This window comes from Branchiostoma floridae, chromosome 9, assembly GCF_000003815.2.
Source record: "Branchiostoma floridae strain S238N-H82 chromosome 9, Bfl_VNyyK, whole genome shotgun sequence".
Lineage (NCBI taxonomy): Eukaryota > Metazoa > Chordata > Leptocardii > Amphioxiformes > Branchiostomatidae > Branchiostoma > Branchiostoma floridae.
In genome coordinates this window covers 13,599,872-13,611,500 of record NC_049987.1, presented here as the reverse complement: position 1 = coordinate 13,611,500, position 11,629 = coordinate 13,599,872, and the positions used below count along the sequence as shown (strand labels likewise).

General features: G+C 41.0%; 2 protein-coding genes across 8 annotated transcripts in view; both read left to right on the top strand.

Annotated features, from left to right (window-relative positions):
- The window catches only part of LOC118422929, a 35,767-nt gene extending 31,162 nt beyond the window's left edge, over positions 1-4,605 (top strand). For 6 of the 7 annotated variants that reach the window (XM_035830803.1, XM_035830804.1, XM_035830802.1 and 3 more), the window contains 4 exons: positions 543-786; positions 1,495-1,644; positions 2,688-2,804; positions 3,232-4,605. In XM_035830803.1, the coding sequence (XP_035686696.1) occupies positions 543-786; positions 1,495-1,644; positions 2,688-2,804; positions 3,232-3,302 (582 nt within the window). In that variant the 3' untranslated portion in view covers positions 3,303-4,605. Of the gene's footprint in view, positions 1-542; positions 787-1,329; positions 1,428-1,494; positions 1,645-2,687; positions 2,805-3,231 lie in introns of all 7 variants that reach the window. The other variant, XM_035830807.1, reaches the window with a different exon arrangement.
- A 789-nt stretch (positions 4,606-5,394) lies between these two features.
- The window catches only part of LOC118422128 (hydroxysteroid 11-beta-dehydrogenase 1-like protein), an 8,520-nt gene continuing 2,285 nt past the window's right edge, over positions 5,395-11,629 (top strand). Inside the window, exons 1-3 of the mRNA XM_035829644.1 lie at positions 5,395-5,650; positions 6,884-7,014; positions 7,337-7,448. Coding sequence (XP_035685537.1) covers positions 5,560-5,650; positions 6,884-7,014; positions 7,337-7,448 — 334 coding nt within the window. The 5' untranslated portion in view covers positions 5,395-5,559. The remainder of the gene's footprint in view (positions 5,651-6,883; positions 7,015-7,336; positions 7,449-11,629) is intronic.

Sequence of the window (11,629 nt, the reverse complement as noted above, 5' to 3'; positions counted from 1 at the left end):
TATTCGTGTTGGCCAGGTAATGTCTGCAAGCCTGCTCTGCAGGGAGTCCAAGACAGCTTGTCACAGCGTGTGTAAAGCTCTCGTTATTAAAACGTCTTGGCCAAGACCGTCTCAGCCAAGACCTTTAAATTGCAAGGCTATATGGTTGGCAACGGAAAGGGGGAGGGGGATACTCTGGTGGTACCATATTACTGGTTTTGTGTACTTCAACATAGGCGAACTTATGTATTGTCGATTAGCTAAGCGACGTTAAAATGTTAAAACAGTATACTATTCAATTGCGAGTTTGTGGCAGTCTATGCGGCAATAACTATAGTGATTGATGCTTATAATACTGTATTATCTCAATGCCACATTTCCCAATGATACCTAGTACATCATTGCAATCGGTGATGATGAAAAATGCAAGAACTAATTAGAAGACATCTGCTCTCCGGTTAGCTGGATAATGCAAAGGTGTTACACGCAGTATAGTACTTGCTCTTTCCCTTCATATGCAAGAGATGAAGTTTTAGAGAATGCATTTTTTTTTTACTTTTCAGAACCGATCTTACATCATCGATAAGACGTACAACCCCCGCATCAAGACGGCGACCGACTACTATATGCCCCATCGGGACCTCCCACGTGAAGCCCCGCACCATCCACTGAGCGCGCCCGCTGGAAAACCCCGAGTAACCCAGGCCACCTACCCCGCGTACGCTGCAAACCACAAGTACATCGGACAGGGACGTCTGGAGATGGACTGGAACACCAGCTACACTATGGCCTTCAACAAACCAGAGGGTATGTGGGAGGGTGAGGGAGGGAAGGAGAGAAAAGGAGGGAATGAGACAAAGGGGAGAGAGAGAGAGAGAGAGAGAGAGAGAAAGTGGGAGAGGGAAAGGGAGAGGGGAGAGAGGGAGAAGAAAGAGAGGGATATACAAAGAAGGAGATCAAGGGAGGGAGAAGGTGGGAGAGAAAAAGAGATGAGTATGTGTGTGTGTGTGTGTGTGTGTGAGAGAGAGAGAGAGAGAGAGAGAGAGAGAGAGGAGATAGGTGTGAAGAGCAGAGAGTGTAAATGGAGGACTAGAGGTAGGAAAAATGAAGAGGTTGGGATCTACAGATGGACGTAGCAACAGAGTTTGATTGCAAGAATGCTATAAAAGATGAAATGATAAAGGGCAATAGGAATATGGTTGCAGCGGATGCTAAACTTTGCAGCTGATGTCTAGCCTGGTATCCATTTCTATCCAGTTCCCTTCTGTCCCTTCGCAAAGGGAACCGTTATCTCAATAGAGATAGATACCAGGCTAGCTGTTTCCTCATCCTATTTGCCTCCCCCTTCAGACTGGTACCCTCTGAGGTTCACTCCCGTGGTGCACCGCGACAAAATCCGACGCTTGGGCAACAACACACCGAACTTGGTTCCTGTCATTCAAAACCACGTACGTACAATCATTCTAACCTAAAACCTCTTCAATCTTGCCTTTTTCTCTTTCTCTCTCGATCCAGGAAAATTTCCCGTGAGGTACACGCCGACAGCTCACCGCGACCCGCTGCCCCGCCTGGGCACCTACCCGCCCAACCCCACCCAGGCGTGGGGCCAACACGTCCGTAACTCCAAGGACTACTACGAAAGCTGGCCCAACACTCCTTCTAAAGGTAACCCACTAACGGCTGTAGAGAGCTGCATATGCTGTACTAACTCAGCTAACACATCCTACGCACTTTCATGTATAACACAATACTGACTCATGCATTATAAACGTGCTTGTAACACTTAGCTAAACCCTATCCTTGCATGACACTGCTATACTAGGATCATCTTCCCACTGTAGCCTCGTAAGCCGACCGCTTGTGTAGAAGGCCTCTCAACTCGTCCCAACGTCCTCAAACGAGCGGTTTACGAGACTATCACAGCAATCTCATCAACCTTGACATCCCTGGAGTCCTCTGGTGGCGGGCTTTGGTTTATCATTGCATGTTTATCATCATGCATGTTTACATATAAACATCACAGAGCGCGATTGCACCCATAGGACGTGTTAGAAACTTCATATCATCGTACGACAGAAAGAAAATGATATCACTATATTCCATTTTCTTTTCTCTAATACGATAATAGGACGATTCTAGTACGTGCTATTGATGTGATCTTCCACATTACATGCTTTTGTTTATCTGTTTATTTTGTGTATGTGTTTTTATGTGCATGTGATATAAAACTTACGCGTTTCAATTAGAGAACGAAAAAGTAGGAGATTCAATTTACTGAGCTTTAATTTGTTGATAACACTTTGCCGTGGTACATGTTGAATAAATGCGGTGCGGTGCATGCCTACCGATGTCGTGACGCGTTGAGTGCGTTTGATGTCAACGCTATGATATAAAAATCTAAGCTTCTCTTCCCCAAAAAAGTCTGAAACTTTCATGAGACAACGGAATTTGTTACAAGGCAGTGACAGAGTCGACGTCTGAGACTAGCTTCAACGCGGATAGTTCAGGTATGACATCTAGCGACATAAACAGTAACTGCAGAAAACGTTTTGCAACAACAGGTGGTTCAATCCCCAAGTCGCTCAAATTCTGAAGACAGCAAACTGAAAGGGTGGTTCCCGTAACAACACAACGTCTAGCACCAACTTAAAAGTAATTCCAATGGAATATTGATTTGTTATGATTCGTTTTCTTTCATTTCATGACAGCGGCGTTTGTTGGAAACACACAAGAGCAGCTCTACCAACACAGCGACCAAGACTTCTACCGCCCGGGACCCCTCAAACCCGGCCAAAACGACGGGCGGGTCGCAGGCAAGCCATACGGTAAGAGGACATACTGACTTATAGAGATGTTTTCACGAAGGAGAAAACATGTTGTTTTTGATGGTGTGTTATTTTTCTTCCTCAAAGCAGAAAAGGTTTGCGGAAAAGTCTGGGCCTGCACTAGGCCTGGCTACATGGCTGTCTACCTGGACTGGCTTTACTCAGATACCTCTATTCATAGCCAAAATTCTTTTTTTTTTCACTCGCACACACTACCTTGGGGCGAACCTAATGGTATGATATTGCATGCGATTAGCTTAACACAAGGCTAGAGGGAAAACATTCTGCATTTTTGCAAACATGTTGCCTTTCTAGTTATGTATTGAGTGTTCTTGGCAAATTTACCACTCAAGCTAGTCAATCATTTAAAGCTTTATCGAAGCTAAATATTTTCTAACACATTGCCCATTCATCTATCATCTTACAGTACAAGACCGCTTCACACTCTGGAACGGGGCGGGGATCGGTCCGGCTGGGCGCTATGGCAACTGGATGTGAGCAGGGCATCACTACCGTCGCCTAGGCAACGGTGACGTCACCATCAGCTCTACCCATGAACCCCTTCTTACGATGATTTCAGTTTGAAGGGTTTATATAAAACGTATATACCAACATAGTTATCTTTCATAGGTGCTAGATGAATATAAACTTACCCTATTCAACACTGCATTTTTTATATCGGACCAATACAAATGAATGAAAACAGATCAAAACGAAACAAGATAACTCGAACATTTACGGATTTTGCGTTTACGTTTGGAACATACACCTAAAGTGGGGCTCTTTAAATGCTATGGTCTTCGCTTCAGCCGTAGGTGTAAGAGCATATCTTTGCCTTTCGCTTCCATGGGCGTCGCCAATTGAAAATCGTCACTGTAAAGTCCCCATTTTGCCCAAAGCAAACTTTGAATATTAATAATAATGAACATTTTATGGCGAAGGAGGGTTGCAAGGTCCAGAACTTAACTTTTTTACCCATCTTTAATGATAGAATAGCACTGGTAGATACACTATAGTGTCAACTTTCCAAAGGAAAAACACAAATGATAATATACAAACACTTGAGTGTTGTGATAGCCAAACGTACGACACAGAATACAACATAACGATATGGGAACTCAGAGTGTTTGGAACTAGTAGAGAACCAAAATCAAGGAGCAAGAGTTCTTGCATGCAACCTGGATGGTTATGATGTGTCCGTGTCTAAAATGGCTCTAATTTGTTGTGGTTAAGATATCTTTTGCCATTCGTTCTGCGTATGAACATTACAAACCTGCATGTATGCAGTTATGCCTTTTTACAGCGATGTTTTGGCCAATAAATCAAACAATTATTATCGCATTGTTACAAATGAAAAGCAATAAAAAGTATAATTCTTGTAAAGATACAAATGAAAATCACATTTTAAATCAGTTGTAAAACTGCACAAATTTATATCAAGGGTAAAATGTAAAATTTTCTATATTGTTTTATTGTAATGTTGCCAAGAATTCATTACGTAGCAGTGTTATGTGACGATTGAGATTAAGATCAGTGAAATGTGAATAAAATCTGCACACAAGTTTAGTAAAATGTTTTAGGATAAGAGTTTGGATGATATGTAGCTTCAGGTAGAGATAGATCGTTTGATGGTTTACTCTGAATTCTAATCATTCTAGATTTTCTGGATTGAACGTGTTATTTGTGGAATTTTCAAGGTTTTCAATATTTTCTACCAAGCCACTGCGAATGCTGCTATTCCATGTGTACATATTCATAGTTTTGTGGTGTCTATCTGTATAATAAATGGATCTTCTCTAGATTTGTTTGACTCCTCTCTTTATTCACGTAAGCCACATTGACTTGATTGTTATGAGAAATAGACTAGATCTTTCATTCCTGATAGCTCAGTAATATCTAGGTGGTCATGGTTAGCCTCAATGTCGAGAATAAGAGCAGGAAAACACGAAAGTGATGAAACCCTCGTAAGAGCCCATACCGTCGTGAAATGAGCAAATATGGGAATGAATGAGAGACTTTTTCGTTCGAAAATCTGAACGGGAAACAGCAAACACTAGTATAGGACACAGATTAAACCTGAACTTCTTCAATGTCTTCAGACAGCCATCTCCAAATACACGTGTCGATGACGACCCCTAGCAAGTTCGGTCAATGTTCAATGATGCTAACCTGTACATAACGTGCTACAAGTAATAAATTCCAATCATTTACCACGGTGGGATTACAGCATCTTCTCATCAGTTTTGCAAATTAGGTCTTAATATTTATCTATCAACATTCTTCTCTTTCTCAGTCACATCACATTACATGCTGCAATAGCCCTATAATAGAGCATAGCGGGTATAGACGATTTCCATATCCATCATGCAAATCATATTTGATTTGCATAATTACCATCAAATTATATCAAGTCCGCATACCCAAAATCATGATGGTTCGTTCATCCTTTCTTGAGTTATACTTCTTCAAAGTCTGAAACTAGACCGGCTCCTGCAGTTCCAAAGAAAACGCTACAGGGCCCAAACTCTCCACCCCAAGTCATAACGCCTTTATCGCAACTTTATCCACCCCTTCCTCAACTCCTGCGGGGGGATAAGATAGTATCATAAGCTGGTCGTAGAAGTGTAGCCGGCCTAGGGGCGTGCATTTCTCCAAAAGGCTCTGCCGCAAAGGCACGGGGAGGGGCGATCTTTTCAGAAACGTGTCTTTGCTCTTCCTTACGTGTCCAGAAATCACAGGACTGTTTTGTCCGTGTATGTTACAGATGGCAGGACGAACATGGTTGATCGTTTTAGGAGCTTCTATTGTGATTGGCTGCTATTTCTACCTTGGTGGCTTTGACCCAGGTAATCTATGCATTAATAATTATATATCACTCTAAATAGCAGTTACTCAAGCAACTAGATATGATTTTATAAGTTCCTGATATTGGGCTACTACTAACACTGATGCTGTACAATAGAAACACCGAAGAAACGTATAAAGTACACTGTTGATTACTTTATAGCTATTATATATACTATGTATATTATAGTTAAATGGGACAGAATGAACTAGAAGTACAATGCGTGTGGCTCTGGTTTTAGGCATTACATTGAGCTATGGACAAAAGACATCGTAGTGTACATTGTAGTGGGTCTTCTGGCGCAATCGACGGGGTTCACAACCCAGAGGTTCTGGGTTCGAATCCTATGATGAGCCACCGATATTGTACCTTTGGGAAAGGCACTTTACACGACTTTCATCCCTTCAATCGAGTAAAATTGAGTATCCAGCTTTGGTTAGGGCCGCCCCTAGGATAGGACGTTAAATGGAGGTCCCGTGTTTGAGGGGAGCCACAATTAATTAACTCGAGCACGTTAAAGAACCACCGTATTAATCAAAAAGAGCAGGGGCCCTTCCCAGCTTGTACTGTTCAGTACAAACCTGGTGTGTTACGCCTCAAGGTGGTTTATCGGGTATGCAAAACAAACAAGCGAATACTCTCACAGCAGAGGCTAGGCCCCGACTGTTTTTGCCATTTTCGTTATGTCTCGTGGCCTAAACAGTACAAATAGAAGGTTCTATAGTGCGTTTCTGTGAATCTTTAAAAACAGCTAGAGCCTCTGCTTGGAGAGAAAAACTTGTAAACGTTAGCGGTCTACACGCTTGATTTACTATTGGTGCATTCTCTCCACTTGAGTGTTGTCTTTGTCTTGCTATGTCTTAATTTAGATGCATAGCACGATAACAACCTTGTTGCGGGCGACAGTAGAAGAAGGGTCAAATAGCTTGTTTTGTATTTAGTAAACAAACATCTATGTCAAGTATGCAGTGCCATGGATTCCTGGAGTTCGTATGAATTGTCAGACCGGTGTATGAAGCAATATTACAAAATACATATTGTGCTGTAATGCTGTACAAAACAAATCTGCACACTTGGTTGCATAAAGTATGATACCACAAAAAGGGAGTTAAGATTGAATTTAAAACCAGCTCTTTTGTTTACAAACAAAATAAACGGAGCCTCTGAAATTTTTTTTAACACACAAGTCATACAGTTATTAATTACAAACTTTGATTACTTTCCTTGGTTGTAGAATCCTTGAGGGGAGCCCGAGTTGTCGTCACTGGCTGCAGTTCTGGCATCGGCGAACAGATGGCGTACCACTATGCAAGGCTGGGTGCGAAGGTCGTCATCACAGCAAGGAGGGAGGCACGACTCAAAGAGGCAAAGTTGTTTAAAAAATAGAAATAGCTATGGTCATCACTGGGACATTAAAGTACATGATGTATCATATTACAGTTATATGAAGCTCCTTTGAACATAAATCAAAGATATTTTCTTGTGGTGCGGAAGACATTATTTCTGGTCCACCTTGTATTTGTCCAGGTTGTAGCTAAGATGAAGGACCCAGGAGGCCATCTATGTAGCAGGAGACATTATTTCTGGTCCACCTTGTATTTGTCCAGGTTGTAGCTAAGATGAAGGACCCAGGAGGCCATCTATGTAGCAGGAGACATTATTTCTGGTCCACCCTGTATTTGTCCAGGTTGTAGCTAAGATGAAGGACCTGGGAGCCCAGGAGGCCATCTATGTAGCAGGAGATATGGGGAAGTCTGAAGATTGTGAGAGGACCATCCAAACAGCAAAGGAAAAGTTTGGTAAGTATATTTCTAACATCAAGATGATTGTTAAATGACATTAGAAATCTAACCTCAGCCCGGAAAAGAACACTTGTTTGAACCTTGCTACATGTATACAGTCTTCCTCCCTACTGATGACCTATCGTAGGCATGTTTGGGGCACTGACAGGAAGTTAGGCCAAAAGTCCCAGAACAGGTTATGTCATTTCCTGTCTTCATTTTGCTGCTATGAATCGGTGAGGAATTTACAATGACTAATGAAAAAAAGAAATCTATGAAACTAAAAATGTTTCACAGAGTCATAAGTTATGACATATTTGATTTCCTTTTCTTCTTGAATTTTCGGCCAATCTTTTTCTGTAACACTTTTATGAAGATTGTAGTATTTTATTAAAAAAATCAACTTCTTAACTTGCCAAATCTACACCACAGCACGAAAACAACTTTTTAAGCAAAGTTTCAGAGATACGTATAAAGCCCTAAAAGGCGGAGAAATATTTCAGCAGATTTTAAGATCTATTAAAGGCATCGGAAACATACATTTGGCATTTACGGAAGATTTCAGCGTTTGTAAATCTAACTTAATCTGTTGTGTTTCTTTACGTGAATTTTACATGTATTTTAGTATGCCGAAGAGACAACTTAAATGTCTCAAAAATATTTTCTGTCAAAACGGACAAATACCGTTTCTCTAGATCTGTTACAAAATACATGTTAACCGGCTAAGTCAAATGTAATAAGCCTTTGCGTCTGGTGTGAGATAAAACATTGCGTCATCTGTTTTATAACAGTCAAAACTGAAAATTATTGCGCTTTCTGGTACAAAATGTTATGTTTATACCTCAGCAAATACAAATACAATACAATACAAAGTCAAATACAATAATCTTCTGTGTTTTTTAGCTATTCCGAAAGCATTTGACGTATTCTAACTTTCTGTGCGCAAGGTTTAATTCGAACAGGGGAGAACCTCTCACGGTTAGCTTATATGCGCTATTTTACGTTATATGAGATGTTGCGTATACCATGGTCAATATTGACCGAAGGATGCCATATATATAATTTATTTCGAACCGTCATTTACGCAAAGAAGGGAAGACCTCCCCCGTTAATATATTTGCTAAGCCGTATATGAAATGTTGCGTATTTCATTTGAACATACGACATGTTAAATATTTGAATCCGCACAGTTAAGCGAACTAGGGGAGACCTCCCCCGTTTAGCTTATATGCTGCCAAAACGTATATGAAATGTTGGGTATTTCTGTAAAACATACAAGTTTAATCTTTGAATCCGCGCAGTTTAAGCGAACTAGGGGAGCTTATATGTTGCCAAAACGTATATGAAATGTTGCGTATTTCTGTAAAACATACGACATGTTTAATATTTGAATCCGCACAGTTTAAGCGAACTAGGGGAGACCTCCCCCGTTTAGCTTATATGCTGCCTTAACGTATATGAAATGTTGCGTATTTCTGTTGAACATACGACATGTTTAATCTTTGAATCCGCGCAGTTTAAGCGAACTAGGGGAGACCTACCTTTTTTAGCTTATATGTTGCCAAGACGTATATGAAATGTTGCGTATTTCTGTTGAACATACGACATGTTTAATCTTTGAATCCGCGCAGTTTAAGCGAACTAGGGGAGACCTACCTTGTTTAGCTTATATGTTGCCAAGACGTATATGAAATGTTGCGTATTTCTGTTGAACATACGACATGTTTAATATTTGAATCCGCCCAATTTAAGCGAACTAGGGGAGACCTCCCCCGTTTAGCTTTTATGTTGTCAAGACGTATATGAAATGTTGCGTATTTCTGTAAACATACGACAAGTTTAATCTTTGAATCCGCGCAGTTTAAGCGAACTAGGGGATACCTCCCCCGTTTAGCTTTTATGTTCTCAAGACGTATATGAAATGTTGCGTATTTCTGTAAAACATACAACAAGTTAAATCTTTGAATCCGCGCAGTTTAAACGAACTAGGGGAGACCTCCCCCGTTTAGCTTATATGCTGCCAAAACGTATATGAAATGTTGCGCATTTCTGTTGAACATACGACATGTTTAATCTTTGAATCCGCGCAGTTTAAGCGAACTAGGGGAGACCTCCCCCGTTTAGCTTTTATGTTGTCAAGACGTATATGAAATGTTGCGTATTTCTGTAAAACATACAACAAGTTTAATCTTTGAATCCGCGCAGTTTAAGCGAACTAGGGGAGACCTCCCCCATTTAGCTTATATGCTGCCAAAGCGTATATGAAATGTTGCGTATTTCTGTAAAACATACGACATATTTAATCTTTGAATCCGCGCAGTTTAAGCGAACTAGGGGAGACCTCCCCCGTTTAGCTTCCATGTTGCCAAGACGTATATGAAATGTTGCGTATTTCTGTTGAACATACGACATGTTTAATCTTTGAATCCGCGTAGCTTAAGCAAATTTGGGGGTACTACCCCCGTTTTATCCATTAGCTAATACCGTCTATAAGGTTTTATGAAACGGTGCCTTTTTCTGCTGAACATACGGCATGTTTGAAGCGCAGTTTATGCGAACAGGAGGAGACCCTTTCCTTTTTATTTTATACCGCATATATGTTCTGAAATTCCTGGGTCTAAATCAGGGTGAGGTTTTCTTTGTGGCATGTTGACACTCGAGCTAAGAGACGGTAGAAATCCCGACTACTGCTATGAATATCTCCGCGACTCAACCTCTGCTTGAAGAATAAGGATGTAGTAGGTATACCGTTTTGTGCAGTGAGTTGTGTTTTCTCTATAAAACGGCAAGCAGTTCTTACTACAGGTAAATGTACGAAATATGTTTATTTCTTTATCTACAAGCAAGCGTCGAGAAAGAACAGTTTGTGCACACGGGCGGTGTCTTCTCGTGTTGCTCGTGTTTGTTTGGGTAGGCAAGATGTAAATTTATTCAGCGTTATTTCGTACTCGCCATGGGGCGCACGTCTCTGTCCGTCCAAGGAGGTTGAACTTCCTTGGTCCGTCTGTGGCACAGCTGTGTCATGTGATAGGAAGTATCCAATGGCAGAAAAGAGTGGGAGGTTCAAATTTACGGGCCATACGTACGACAAGGAGCGGTTATTTTCCAGGCGTTCATTTTTGAAGAGAAGTATTGAAGAAAGTTTGGGCCTGCTCTAGCCCGCAAGTTGTGGCCGCGACACCGCTTTTACCGCCTAGGACCCCCGGTGACGGAATTTGACTCAAAGATACGAGGTGGCTATCATTCTGTACAAGCTGTTGTTGTTGGAAATCGACACAGAATGGAAATCACGGCCCTTGCACCATCCGGATTAATAGAAGCCGACACTGCAAGCTGAACATGTTTCGCGTTCACAGAATCCAGGACCATCCAACAACACGAGTCATATCGGCCACTACTCTAGGATACTCTAGATCTTACCGGATTCTTATTCCTGTGGTGACCAGATGGAACTGTACATGTGTGCTCTTTTTAACTTACGCCGAGACGCTTCACCCGACTCTGGAAATGGGACTGTGGACTGCTGCACGGAATTGCGCAACCGTTGTGATTGTTTCAACTGCCGACTACATCAGAATGAAAGGCCACAAATACCTAGTAGGCTGTAGGGTTTTTTTTACTTTTCCATGTAATATTTTCTCGTAATTCAATAAAATTTTAAAGTTTCATCCATTGTATTTTCTTGCTTTGAAATGTGCTAATGATTATTCTCCTAAAATGGCACTTATCCACACCTTAATGTACACGTATATGAGACGTACAGAGAGAACTTTAGGGAACTTTAAACATGCCTTAAGGGTGTTTTAGTACGTATTTATGACAACTTTAAGCTGCTAAAAAGAAAAATATAGACACGTTATAATCCACTTAATGCACACGTATATGAGACGTAAACAGGCTTTAGATCAAATAAACGTGAAGTTTAAACAAGTCTTAAGGGCGTTATAATAGGTATTTATGGCAAATTTAAGCTGCTGAAAAGGCACCTAAACACACGTTATAATCCACTTAATGCACACGTATATGAGACGTAAATAGGCTTTAGATCAAATATACGTGAAGTTTAAACATGTCTTAAGGGCGTTTTAATAGATATTTATGGCAACTTTAAACTGCTGAAAAGGCACCTAAACACACGTTATAATCCTCTTAATGCACACGTATATGAGACGTAAACAGGTGACCCAGTGCGCACCAAA